General features: G+C 38.9%; 1 protein-coding gene across 1 annotated transcript in view; it reads left to right on the forward strand.

The window, feature by feature from the left end:
• Positions 1-6,493, forward strand: part of DCAF13 (DDB1 and CUL4 associated factor 13) — a 29,268-nt gene extending 22,775 nt beyond the window's left edge. Inside the window, exons 10-11 of the mRNA XM_075085576.1 lie at positions 4,502-4,665; positions 5,535-6,493. Coding sequence (XP_074941677.1) covers positions 4,502-4,665; positions 5,535-5,622 — 252 coding nt within the window. The 3' untranslated portion in view covers positions 5,623-6,493. The remainder of the gene's footprint in view (positions 1-4,501; positions 4,666-5,534) is intronic.
• The last annotated feature ends 5,286 nt before the right edge of the window (positions 6,494-11,779 follow it).

Below are 11,779 nucleotides of genomic sequence, written 5' to 3' on the forward strand. Positions count from 1 at the left end.
ATGCTTACTTGCTTGGTCTGCTATTTTTCTTCGCTGAGAAGATTTGACTGAATGACTCATCCAAAGGTCACTGTAGTTCTGATATAATGCTAACATCTTGTAATACATTGTATTTTAAGATGGATATATTTGGGTTGGGGTGGATGGAAACCAGCATCCTGAAAGAGAAAGAAAAGTGGTAATCAAACATATTTTTTTTTCCTTTGGCAAGTACTGAGTCGTAACTTGGTTTTAGTGTTGCTGGGTTCCAAGGAAGTTGTAGTGAATATATAGTACTTACGTTGTGACTGATGAACGTTTATCCAGTTGGAAAGTTGTACTTTCTGAACCGTGGCTACCCTAGCAGTCATTGGTTCTGACATGCATGTTTCTTGTGGTCTTTGATGTATTTGGCATCACACTCACTATTCAAAATCAGTGAAACATTAAAGTAAGAAAAAAGTCTCTGGAGGAGCCAGAGGCATGCTCTGTCTCCACTCCACTGATAATTAAGTCTGCATGGGTTTTACATAGGGCTAACAAAGCCCAATCTCTCTGTTGGAGCTACTGCAGAAGTTGCTTTAAAATAATGAGCAATGTTTAGGTTTTTAAATTAAAAGTTGATTAAATAATAAATACTATTTAATAGGACTTAACAGATGTAACTTTTAAAGCAGTAAACATCTAGCTCTGCATGTCAGAAGCAAAAGACTCAATTAAACAAGACTTTGGAGATACTCCAGGCTGTTCAAATGCTGTACATAAAATATGATATGTTAAGTATGTTTGAGGCTCTTGTACCTGTGCTCTTGGAGAGGTCTGGGATTTCTGAAAAGGTAAATGACTGGCTTTTGAGGAAAAGAGGAAAATGGAGCCTCGCCTGGGTGAAAAGTCTGGAAAAGCTGCACTAACAGAGTAGATTTCAGTTAATAGAGTAAAATTAATGGAAGTAATACAAAGAAAGGGATAGGTTGGGTTTTTTGAATTGTAGTGAAAGCAATGAATCATCAATGAAACTTCAGAAAGTTGTGTTGTTCTTCAATCTATGGAAATATTAATAAACCTACACCTGCAGTTCTTAGAGTGTAAATGCTTAGTAACGTTACTTCTGTGAGTAACAGCTGCAAAATTTGGGTGTTACATTTCCAAAGTAGGTAAGAATTAAAACAGACCACTGGACAACTGAAGAAGAAAACTTTGCTTAGGAATGATTTGTATTTCAGTAAGTGTGAAAATAGCGTGAGTGTAACAGTAGTGGAGCAGAGGTTTGCTGCTTTCTTACAAGGTGCAGAAACAACAGCTTTTGAGTAAGGACCAAAAAAGACAGGAGAAAACGCAGTTACAAGTCTTGGTTTTGATCTAGCAAAGTGCATTAGTGGGAGCGCATCAGAACTGTTTAAGTAATTGTATATCCTTTCAGTCTGCTCCTAGTATACAGTTCCATTTTGTGAGATACACTGATAATCAGTACTAGATACTGTGTGGCATGGCATTCTTTTCATAGTGATTTTGGGTTTGTGCACATGTAACTTCATCCCTTTAGATATGATCTTGTGCTCTTAACATCTACATTACCTTTCTTTTCTTTGTCATCCATGTAGATATAAAGAAGCCGTTAAGTTTTTGGTCCAAGGAAACAATGAGTAATAAACTTTATGGCGATGAAACTGGAAAGCTGTTTTCAGCAGGACAATGGAAAAAATTAAATAAAGACAAGCTCTAGTGTAGAAAATTGCTAGGATACGTTTGCATTTTAAAAATATGTTGCACCTATGCTCTGTCTGCCCAACCTAGAAGGCAAACGTGGACAGGATAGATAAACAGCCATTTCATATTCTCATGCTGAATTCTAGGAGTCTAATAGTGTGAAGTTTTAAATACTGCACAGTACAAATACAGCCCTCTTTGGAAGAAGAATTTTTTTGTTAAAGGTGGTTTTAGCTCTTCAGTCACATCTGTGGAAAAATGCTTACCTTCCTTCTGCTTAGATGGGAAAAACAACCAGCCTCTATCATCCGGAGGGAGGAAGGAGGCATAGGCAGTTTACTTGAGGATGCATTTTCCTATGCTGACAACTTTGTTGCATTTTAGAGTCCCTTTTCCCTACCTTTTCACTCTAGATACTTCCTGTGAAGTACCGCTGCACTAATGGCACAAACCAGCTGTCTTTCTGCCACATAATTTCTGTTTTCCTCATATACTAAGGAAGTTGCACATTCACCTTTGGAATGTGTGGAAAAAAGGGTCATACGTCATCTTTAAGCGTGTCTTCCACTCATGATGTCATATAAATCCTAATGTATTACATCGTAGTGTGTTCTAGTCCCTATAAACAAAATCTCTAATCCTGCTAAATTGTGCTGCATTAACAGCATCTTCTCCAGCTCAAAGTAGAACGGGAAGTAATGCTGTTCTCTTCAGCTGTTTACACTGACCTTTGTAAAATGACTTCCAAGAGAAAGATTGGAATTCAGTGCATTATTGCAGTCTGCTTTCTTAGGTATCTGCTGTCTCATAAGTAGACAGAAACTGGTTATTACTGCAGAATTTTCTTTTTTCCGTCATGTAGATAGGGTGCACTTAGCACAGCCTGGTGTATGGAGTGTTGGCATTCAGTAGTTAGACCAAAAGTCACCAGCTGTGTGCCTTTCTGTATACCACATTACACATAAAAATGGAATCAGACTCAAACATAACCACCGCTTAATCTATATTAATTTTTAAATAAGATGTCCTGGATGTATCTTTAATTTACAGATTCACCTCTTGTCTGTAGAATCATCAAGGTTATACTAAATCAGCAGCAATTTGTTCTTCTTAAATTAAAGGAAAATCATTGCATTTAATTAAAACAAAAGCTCTCTAATTTGGATTATGTTGGCAGTTTTCTGCAGAGTGGGAACACCTGGGATTTATTGAGAATGAACCAGCTATTTAGGCTGGCTCAGTAGAAGGAATTTCAGTAAAGGGCGGCGGGGCATGTGTGTGTAGTTTTAGTGGGTTAAGATGTCTTATTGTCCCAAAAGAGAAACTCCTTTGCCATATGTTTTATTAATACTTGCTTTCAGACCATTAATGGTATTTTTTACCAAAATTACCTGAGTATAATGTTTATTTTGTTAGAATTTACAAATATTCTGACAGAAGTCACTTCTGAATGTGACATCCAGGGTGGAGGAGAAATAGCCAATTGCTGATTTCAAAGGGGGAACAAAGCATGTTTCATAATAATGTAGGTGGAATTTTCAAATTTGTGTGTAATAAAGTTGTTGGTTTTGTTATTGCTTTTTTTTTTTGTGTTAGTGTCTGAAATTCAGGTTCTGTTTTTTCTTGAGGAAGTTTTGCTTTTAATACTTTAGGTACAAGTAGTAATGGATGAAATGAATGTGGGAGGGCAAAAGACTTGTGTCACTACTTATTTTAGAATATGAAAGGTTTTTAGATGTCTGAAATACCAGAGTTACAGCGTGCATTTTGGGAGGGAGGGTAGGAAGATGGGGATAGGATTATCCTCTATTAATATGGAAAGAGTTTCTGTTCACGTTAAAAAACACTAAGTGGCTTGGGAGTAAAGAATATTTTTCTATAAAGATTCACTTGCTGCGTTGGTCAAAGTCTGAAAGCTCACTAGACTGAAATGCAGCTGAAATTCCCAGAGATCCAAGCAAATCCAAAATACATAGAAACTGATAGCCCTCGTTAAGCAGTGCATGCTTTAAACAAAAACACAGCACACAGTTTTTTTTTTTTTTTTCTTTTGATAAATAAGCATTAGGACCAAAGGAAACATGCCTGAAAAAAAATATATCCTCTGCAGGTTAGCTGTCAGGAAAAGGTGTTTCTCACTTTCAATGTTAATGGTGGCTCAGACATAATTTTAAACATGGCTAAAGTTAGTCTTTTGTGGTAATACTAGCTGACCTGTATTGCCTGTGTTTGTGGTACTGAGATATTTTTAGCAGCGTGATGAAAGTTGGAACTCCCTGTCTGCCATATAGTAAATCTAATACTTGAAACCTGTTAGGTACACCGCACTTCCTAATGGATCAAGGTGCTGGGTAAGATTTAGGCCAGTTAAAGAGCTGTCTGTAAAGCTGTTCATGAAGGCAATTCATTTATAGCATTTGTACTTGCACTGGCTGATGATGAAAATGCCTGCAAACCTTTTTGTTTCTCAGCGAAAGTTGATCATCATCAGAGGTTAGGAAAGCAGTCAGACTCTGATCAAAGAGGTTTTACTGTCAGCTATTTCTGTTCTCCTTTCTCTACAGCACACTAAAATGTGATTTTCAGGGACTGAATTCAGTTACTTCATTGAACTTTGAAACCTGTGATAATGTTTTGTGTTTGAGCATTGGGGTATTGTTGAAATTGTAGGGTTTTAATACTTACTTACCCTAATGCTGAAGTGGCTAGAGGGAAGCCATTTGAATTAAAAGTTAAAATTTTGTTTTGTGGAGAAAATCATGACAGTTAAATCCCTGTTCTTTTATAACATGTTTGTCTGTTATTTTCCCAACAGCTTGCACCACGAGAGAAGGCAGCTATGAATTACAATCAGAAGCTGAAGGAGAAGTTCCAGTATCACCCAAAGATCAGGCGCATCGCTCAACACCGTCACTTGCCCAAAAGTATATATTGCCAAATCAAGGAGCAACGTATCATGAGAGAAGCTCGTCGGCGAAAGTATGTCTTCCTCTTCCAGCTTTGTTTTCTCTTGATCTTAATAAAATGCATCACTGCAGTGCTGTAGCAGCACTCTATGGGAGTGTTAGAGCTACAGTATGTGGGAAGAACAACATCTGAAGAAGTGATCGTGAACTACTGGATTAATTAACCTTTTCATATAAGGAAAATGCAGACAAATGCCAGTATCCATGAGGACTGGCTGCTTCCCAAAAGTTCACTGAAGAAATGGGAACAAATACTATGTTGGGAGGAGCCGCAGTGTTCTGTGAGGCATGGCATGATGCAACATTGGAATGGAAACACAGTGGGCTGTTCTGGGGATGTGGAGGCTTTTTGGGTGGTGGGTTTAGTTTTTTTGTGGTGGGTTTTTTGTTTGTGTGGGTTTGTGTTGTTTTTTGGTGTGGGATTTGTTTTTTGGGTTTTGGGTTTGGTGTTTTTTTTTTTTTTTTGTTAATGCCAGACTCCAGAATTGAGTGTTTTCCATCACCTGGACCATTGCCATATTTGAATTCCTAGGAGCAGAAGGTGGCATACTTTGTTGTAGCCATTACATTAAGAGTAAAACCAAGAAATGGTGGGTTTTAGTCCTCTTCCTCAGTTGAAAGACTACAAACTTTAGCAGCAAATCTATTGACGTGAAACCCAAGTAAGCTGAGCTCCCGAGAAAAGGCTTTATTAGAAACTTTTCTAACTAACCAACTTTAAAGTTCTTTTTCAAAGGGACTGTCCTTTTCAAACGAGGAAGTACGTGGGTGGGGGTTTTGTGATTGTAGGATATCTCCATTAGTAGCTTAAGGTGGAAGCTAGTATTTTTTAAATGTTTGTGCTGACTACTGAACTTCATTTTTCTGTCTTTTTTTTCCTAGGGAACTGAATCGTCGTAAGCACAGCAAACCAGGATCTGTGCCACTTGTGTCAGAGAGGAAGAAACATATTGTTGCGGTAGTGAAATAATTGTTTTCACATGTACAAAGTGTCACAATGAAAGAAAATGTGACTACTGACTATATCCGCTGTACAAAATCTGATGGACATTAGTAAGACAGTGTATGGCTCCAGAAGTATGGCTTTTCTTCCAAGTATACACATGCTCTGATTTCTGAAGTCATTGTCTGCTTTGGGTAGTCATAAGAATTGGCCGTCTAATCTCTTATTGCCACTTGCCTCTCTGATGCTACCGGCCCAACGCTGTGCGTTGCAGTGGAGTTCAACCCTTTTGATATAAGCAGGTAACTTGGCAGCCATTGGAGGATATCTGTAGCTCCACTCCTATTCCTTGGTACCGTTTACTACAAAAGAAGAATGAAATCGATTCAGATTTGTCAGAGGCAAAAAAACTTTGTTCCATATAGAGTCATAAATTCAGTTGTCCTTATGCTGTGTGGGGTTTTTTCGGTTTGGTTTTTATTTTTTAAACAAATCTAATAAAGAAAACAAGTGACCTTAAGCAAATGGACTAGATCTTGATGATTCCAACTGACAAGTATATGGCATTATACTTACTACAGTGCGAGATATTGTTTTTCTTTTATCCAAAAGGAATTCAACAGGAACATCAGACATCTGTAAACATATTTATAGTTTTGTTCTGTCTTAACTGTTGTTATATGACTTAACAAAACTTCAGACTGTTGAACTTGCTATACTAATGACATAGTTGAATAAATATCTTTCCTCTTTAGCTTATTTAAAGCTTCTAAAACCTGGGTGAAAGATGACACAAATTCTGTAAAACCCAGAAACTTCTTTAGGTGAGATTTATTATAAGCCTTCTATTTTAAGTTTATATAAAAAAAAAAATAAAAGCTTCACATTTCACAAGGTACCTGTAGTCTGAAGTTCTTCTACTGTTTGTCTGGGAAATGCTCTGCTTCTCTTCCAGTGAGATAGATTTAGCTTTTTACTGAGGATACTAAAGTGATCACAAAACTATTCTGGAATTCATCTAGGTCTTCTAGGCTGAAGGCTTCTCTTGCAGAAATATGAGATATTTCATAATCATAAGTGTTGCTTAACGTTTTCTGTACTAAAGGATTTTTTTAAAGCCTTTGCACTACTATGTGGTCTGTAACTACCCTGCCCCACCTCCCCGAGTTTATGCACAAAAAAATTTTATTAACTCAATTAGAATAAAATTCATAGTTTAACTTTTTAATTATTTTAATCTGGAAATTGAGCATTTTGAGCACTTCATGTAGTATCCTTTTTAATATATCTACCAACACTAAGATCCATATGCACTTCTAGTTCTTAATCTTTCACTTGTCTCTTCCAGCACTGGTTGGGCAAGATTCCTGGATCATCATGGCAAAATTATAGCTGTTTGGTGATAAGAGGCCATAATGTATCTTCTACTGTCTGGATCACTTACCTTATGGGGCGATGCAGGAAGAGAAGCAGATCTGAAGAGCTATAAGTAGGATGATGAGAAGCAGTGGAACAGATCAGGGAGTAGACTGATGCTGGCTGTGTGCCTGTTGTACTAATACAGCGCACTCTGTGCCAAATACAGTTTATTTCCTTCCTGAAACACTGAGAAAATTGAGGGAGAATGTGTGGTCCAAAGTATGGCTTGTGACACAGCTGTAGTCAAGTCTTGCATGGTTTGCAAAACCAGACTAGTCTTCTGGAATGTGATTAAAAATTTTCAGCCTTGTCAGTTCAGCTTGAGTTGATGTAGTTGGTTGTTGATTTGTTGAGTCATGATAACCTCTGGTGTGAACAAGCCCTGCTGCTCGGAATTTATTAGCTTTGGTGCAGAACTCTGAATGTAACCAGAGAGCTTTTCAGTTCTGAAGTGAGTTTGGTTACACTGTGGTATTGGTGTGGAGCTCTCCTGCATGAGCCATGTCCAGAGGATCCCTCTCTGTTTGAAGACCTTTCAGACAGTCCCCCAAGTGGAGCAACTCAAAGGATAAGGGTTGGCTAAAACTCCTGCTAGAGAGATTGTAACAGCATGCTGAAAAAAGGCCTTTTACACTTAGGAGGGTGCTTGGAGGCTGTGTATTTGGATATGAATTCCTTTTCCAAATTCAATGGATCTGGTTTTGTACCAAGATCTTAGTCTTGTTATCAAGTTGGGCACCCTCTTAGCATTCCAGGAGAAAGTCTGTTTTCCAAAATCAAGTCTTCCTATGACTTCTAGAAACATGTTAGTTGTAAAACCAGTTAGGTGTGGGCTGGGGATTTCTGGTTAGAAGTCAGTTGTTCAGATTTTTGCAGGTGGCATTTGCAGTCTGTCTGTTCAGAGGATCCCTGGCCATGGATTTGTACGCTGTTGGGCTAGCTGCTGTTGATTTGTCCCTTTTGGAAACACTTACAGTTGGTCTTGAACACTTCTGGTGGCCATCCACCAAAAATATGTAAGCTGCAGTACTCAGAGTAGGGTTTTAAAACTTATTAATTTAAATACAGTAGTTGCTCTGCTTGCAGGAAGTGCTCATACAAGGCTGTCACAGGCCATCACTGAAATGGCTTAGAAATTACACTAAAGGAGCTGGAGATCTTAATTATTTTTTTTATTTTAATTTAGTGGTTTCTTTTTTTTTTTCCCCTCAGTGATTTGAGAGGTGTAATCAGGACCCATCTTAATCACCTTAAAGGAATTACCTGTATTTATTGAAATAATTATTGGCAAAAAAGAATATGGAAATATGCATCTGCGTGATGTATGTATACCCGAGTGTATGTAGATTAAAATCCTTAGCATCACATAAGATACTGAAAATATAAGGAAACTGTTAATGATTGTCTTCAAAGTTTTGGTGTGGCTGATTGAGGGGAGGGGGAAAAAAAGGGAGATGGTGGACTATTTTCTAAGCCAAAAGCAGTGCCTAAATAACTGCCACTCAGGTTTCTGAGGTGTATATGGAAAGAGATAAAACTTTTAGACTAACTAAAGAATTTCCACTGGAGTCTTTTGCCAGTGTCCATGTGGGTATTCTCACTTTGTTTGTGGTAGCAGAATCCCCTCCGCCTTTGGGACCAGGGGGATTTTTCCCCTCCCAATCCAAAGGATCCAGGGCTGCTGTGATTCTATATCCACAAGCCCATCACAATACAAAACAATACCCAGTGTGCAGCTACACACAGGACAAACAATAAACACATGGCCAGCCACAAATCAACGTGGGGAGAGAGCAGTGCCTTTACTGGCACCTGTGTAAACACAGGCTGAGCTCAGGTATTACAGTTCCACCTTCTTCCTGCTCTCCGGTGGGCCAGCACTGGAGTCACCTGTGGGGTGTGCATGCACCTGCAGTATGGATCTGTGCTGCTGTGAGACAGCCTAGGCAGTGACTGGCGACCGGCCCATCTCTCCCAGTTGCTGGCCCCTAGACCATCAAGTCCCTCAGACATGTGGTCCTGCCCCAGTGGCTCTTATTTATTCCTGTTGTCCCACTCACGGGCTAGTCCCACTTGAAGTTTGCTACCATTGACATATACATGCACACAAGACCTGTTAGAAATGGGGCATAATAAGAATATCAGATGGACTGCGGCGATGAAGTGCAAAGCTCATGCATTGATGTGTAATTGGTAAGCTGTCAGCATGGGACTGGCCCCCTTTATCCGTTTTGTCCTTGTTTTTTCCATGCTTGTTTCTCTCCAGTCTACCTTAGTCCCTCCCTTTACACACCTTTGGTGCTTCCCTTAAGCATCCCATAGTAAGTTTTACACATAGCTGCAATTACCTTAAAAATCCCATAATAAATTTTACATAGTCCCCAAATTCTCTCTGTTCTGTCCCTAAATTCTCATCCTCCTGTAAGAAGTTTTATACACCTTTAGGTGATCCCTCAGTTTGCACAGCTTTCTTGCGCGTTTCCTACGCTTGTTTTAGTGGGCTTTGCGCCAAGAACAGTGATCTGAATCATTCTTTGATAGTTTTAGGACTAGTGAGTCAGTGTGTTCGGTTTTCACTAATTGTTCTTCTGATCCTTGCCATGGCTTTGTGTTTAATTTGTTTAGCCTTTAGTCAGATAACCTAACACGCTCTGTTATATGAAAATATCTCTGCAGTGCCTTCTGATCGTAGCTACTGCATCAAGAATGCGGTGGCTGGAGTAGAATTCTTGCTTAACCTGAGATGTCTACAGTACAGGGACGATGAACAGCTTTGTGTACCTGATCCTGCTCTATTATCGGTGGAGATAAATAGTTATTTTAGGGGACACTTCTCCTAACTTCAGACATTTATATTATTATTTAAAACTTTGTTTTATTTAATAATTAACATTGTGATACGAAAGGCGGCTAGTTAACTTGTGAATATCTGTCCAGGTTTGGACAGAATTGCACACAGAGGCTGTTAGGTTTAAGATGAACAAAGCCTGTGACAAATGAACACCTGGAAGTTCTTGTCTCCTATTCGGCATTGCAAAAGTCTGAAAACGTTTGAAGGGATATGAATGAGATTCTGTAACTGAGGACAAAGAAATTTCTATGGATAATGGTTTGTGGGAAACTTGAAGAGCTCAGTGTTATCCTAGAGAAAGATGGGAAGGCATTTGAAGGAGAGGGACTTTAATTAGAAAGAAGAGACTGTGATGTGCTCACCTACGACTTCTGGGGCTTTAGAAGGTATTTGAAGAATTCTAGGACAAAATCAAAGCTTGTAGTTTAACTACCACCAACTGAAAACTGCTGAAAGTGTCATTCCTTACTATATTAAATGAAAAAAATACACACTTCCTCTGAGTTGAAGATCATGTTCTTTATACGCAGTTTGAAACAAACTTGAGTCCTTATCACCTTTGAAAATAAGTAATTACTGTTACACTGACTTTAAACAGAGCTGCTTTTTTTCAGTGTCTTGAAAGTTTGATCTGGGATCTCTGGATTTTAGGATATAAAGTGGAAGATCTTGGGTTTTGAAGTTTTTTCTTACATTAATAAATGTTAGTGTACATAGTGATTTCATTTTGTCCAAGTCTGGAGCAGCTTCAGCAGATGCAAGCGACGTGTTCTCGGCAGGTAGATGGATACGATCAGGAGTTTATAGCATGTTGCATCATGTTTTCTACCTTTACGGCTTGTGTGGGCAAAATCAAAGATCCTCCAGCAGACAAAGGAGCATTGCTGATTATTAAGATGATAAATGGATGGAGATAGTATTTTGACCATCATTGTAAAAATGTGATTAAAACCCACAATATGATAGAAAACCACAGATTTAATATAGATTTAGCAGACATGCTGCACTCATGTATTTATTAAAAGACATCCAAGCCTCTAACTTATGTTCAAGCAGAGTGGAATTATTTGAAGATGTGACTTTTTTTCTAAGAGCTTTACTGTAGAATAAGACAATTCTTTTTCAGCGACCTGAAAATTACCATTAATTTACAAAGCAGGATATAAAAGCTGTCATGGCATAAGGTACAAGTGAATGGTGGGAGGCAGCAAGGGACAGGGGGTTACTTACATCTGCTAAGAGAGGCCATTGCATCGAACACCTGCACCAGACAAGTCCACTAGTCTGTGATGGAGCCAAACCTTATCGACAGCTGCAGAGTCTCGGTCTGAGCATTTCTGCTTTTACTCTCAGGGGCAAACATCCCTGGGTAGCTAGGCAGCAGCATTTGGGTGTTACTCGTTTCCCTTTAACTCCGTCCTGCAAGAAGAACCCTTTGGCTGTTTTCTTGCACTTTCCAAGGTCTACCCTAGATCTCATAGTACCTGAGGATGAAATCACTTCTTTGTATGTGTAAAATTGGCTCGATCAGAGGATTACAGATTTTCCAGTATTACCATTTTCTATCTCTTCCATTTTTTTCTCTTCACGTCCTTCCTTCCCTAAAGAGCGCCTCAGAAATTCTTGCTTTCTCTGTGGTCATCATTGACTTGGCCATATCACTTAGCTTTTGCTAAACAGATAACAGAAGTACTTGAGGTTATTTCTACCGCGTAATATTATCTGGTGAAACATTTAACCCAAATCTCTCTGAAAATGAGGATCGTGAAGCTCTGGAAGACCTGTGGTCACTAATCATTTGCACATGCCTACGAATCTACACTATGGTGTGCACAGCGTTTGGGATGTACTAGGGGAAAGGAAACCTAGTCTCAAAAATGCTTGGAGGATGAGAAGAGAGGAGAGCCAAAGGGG

The sequence above is a fragment of the Phalacrocorax aristotelis genome, chromosome 2 (assembly GCF_949628215.1).
Source record: "Phalacrocorax aristotelis chromosome 2, bGulAri2.1, whole genome shotgun sequence".
NCBI lineage: Eukaryota > Metazoa > Chordata > Aves > Suliformes > Phalacrocoracidae > Phalacrocorax > Phalacrocorax aristotelis.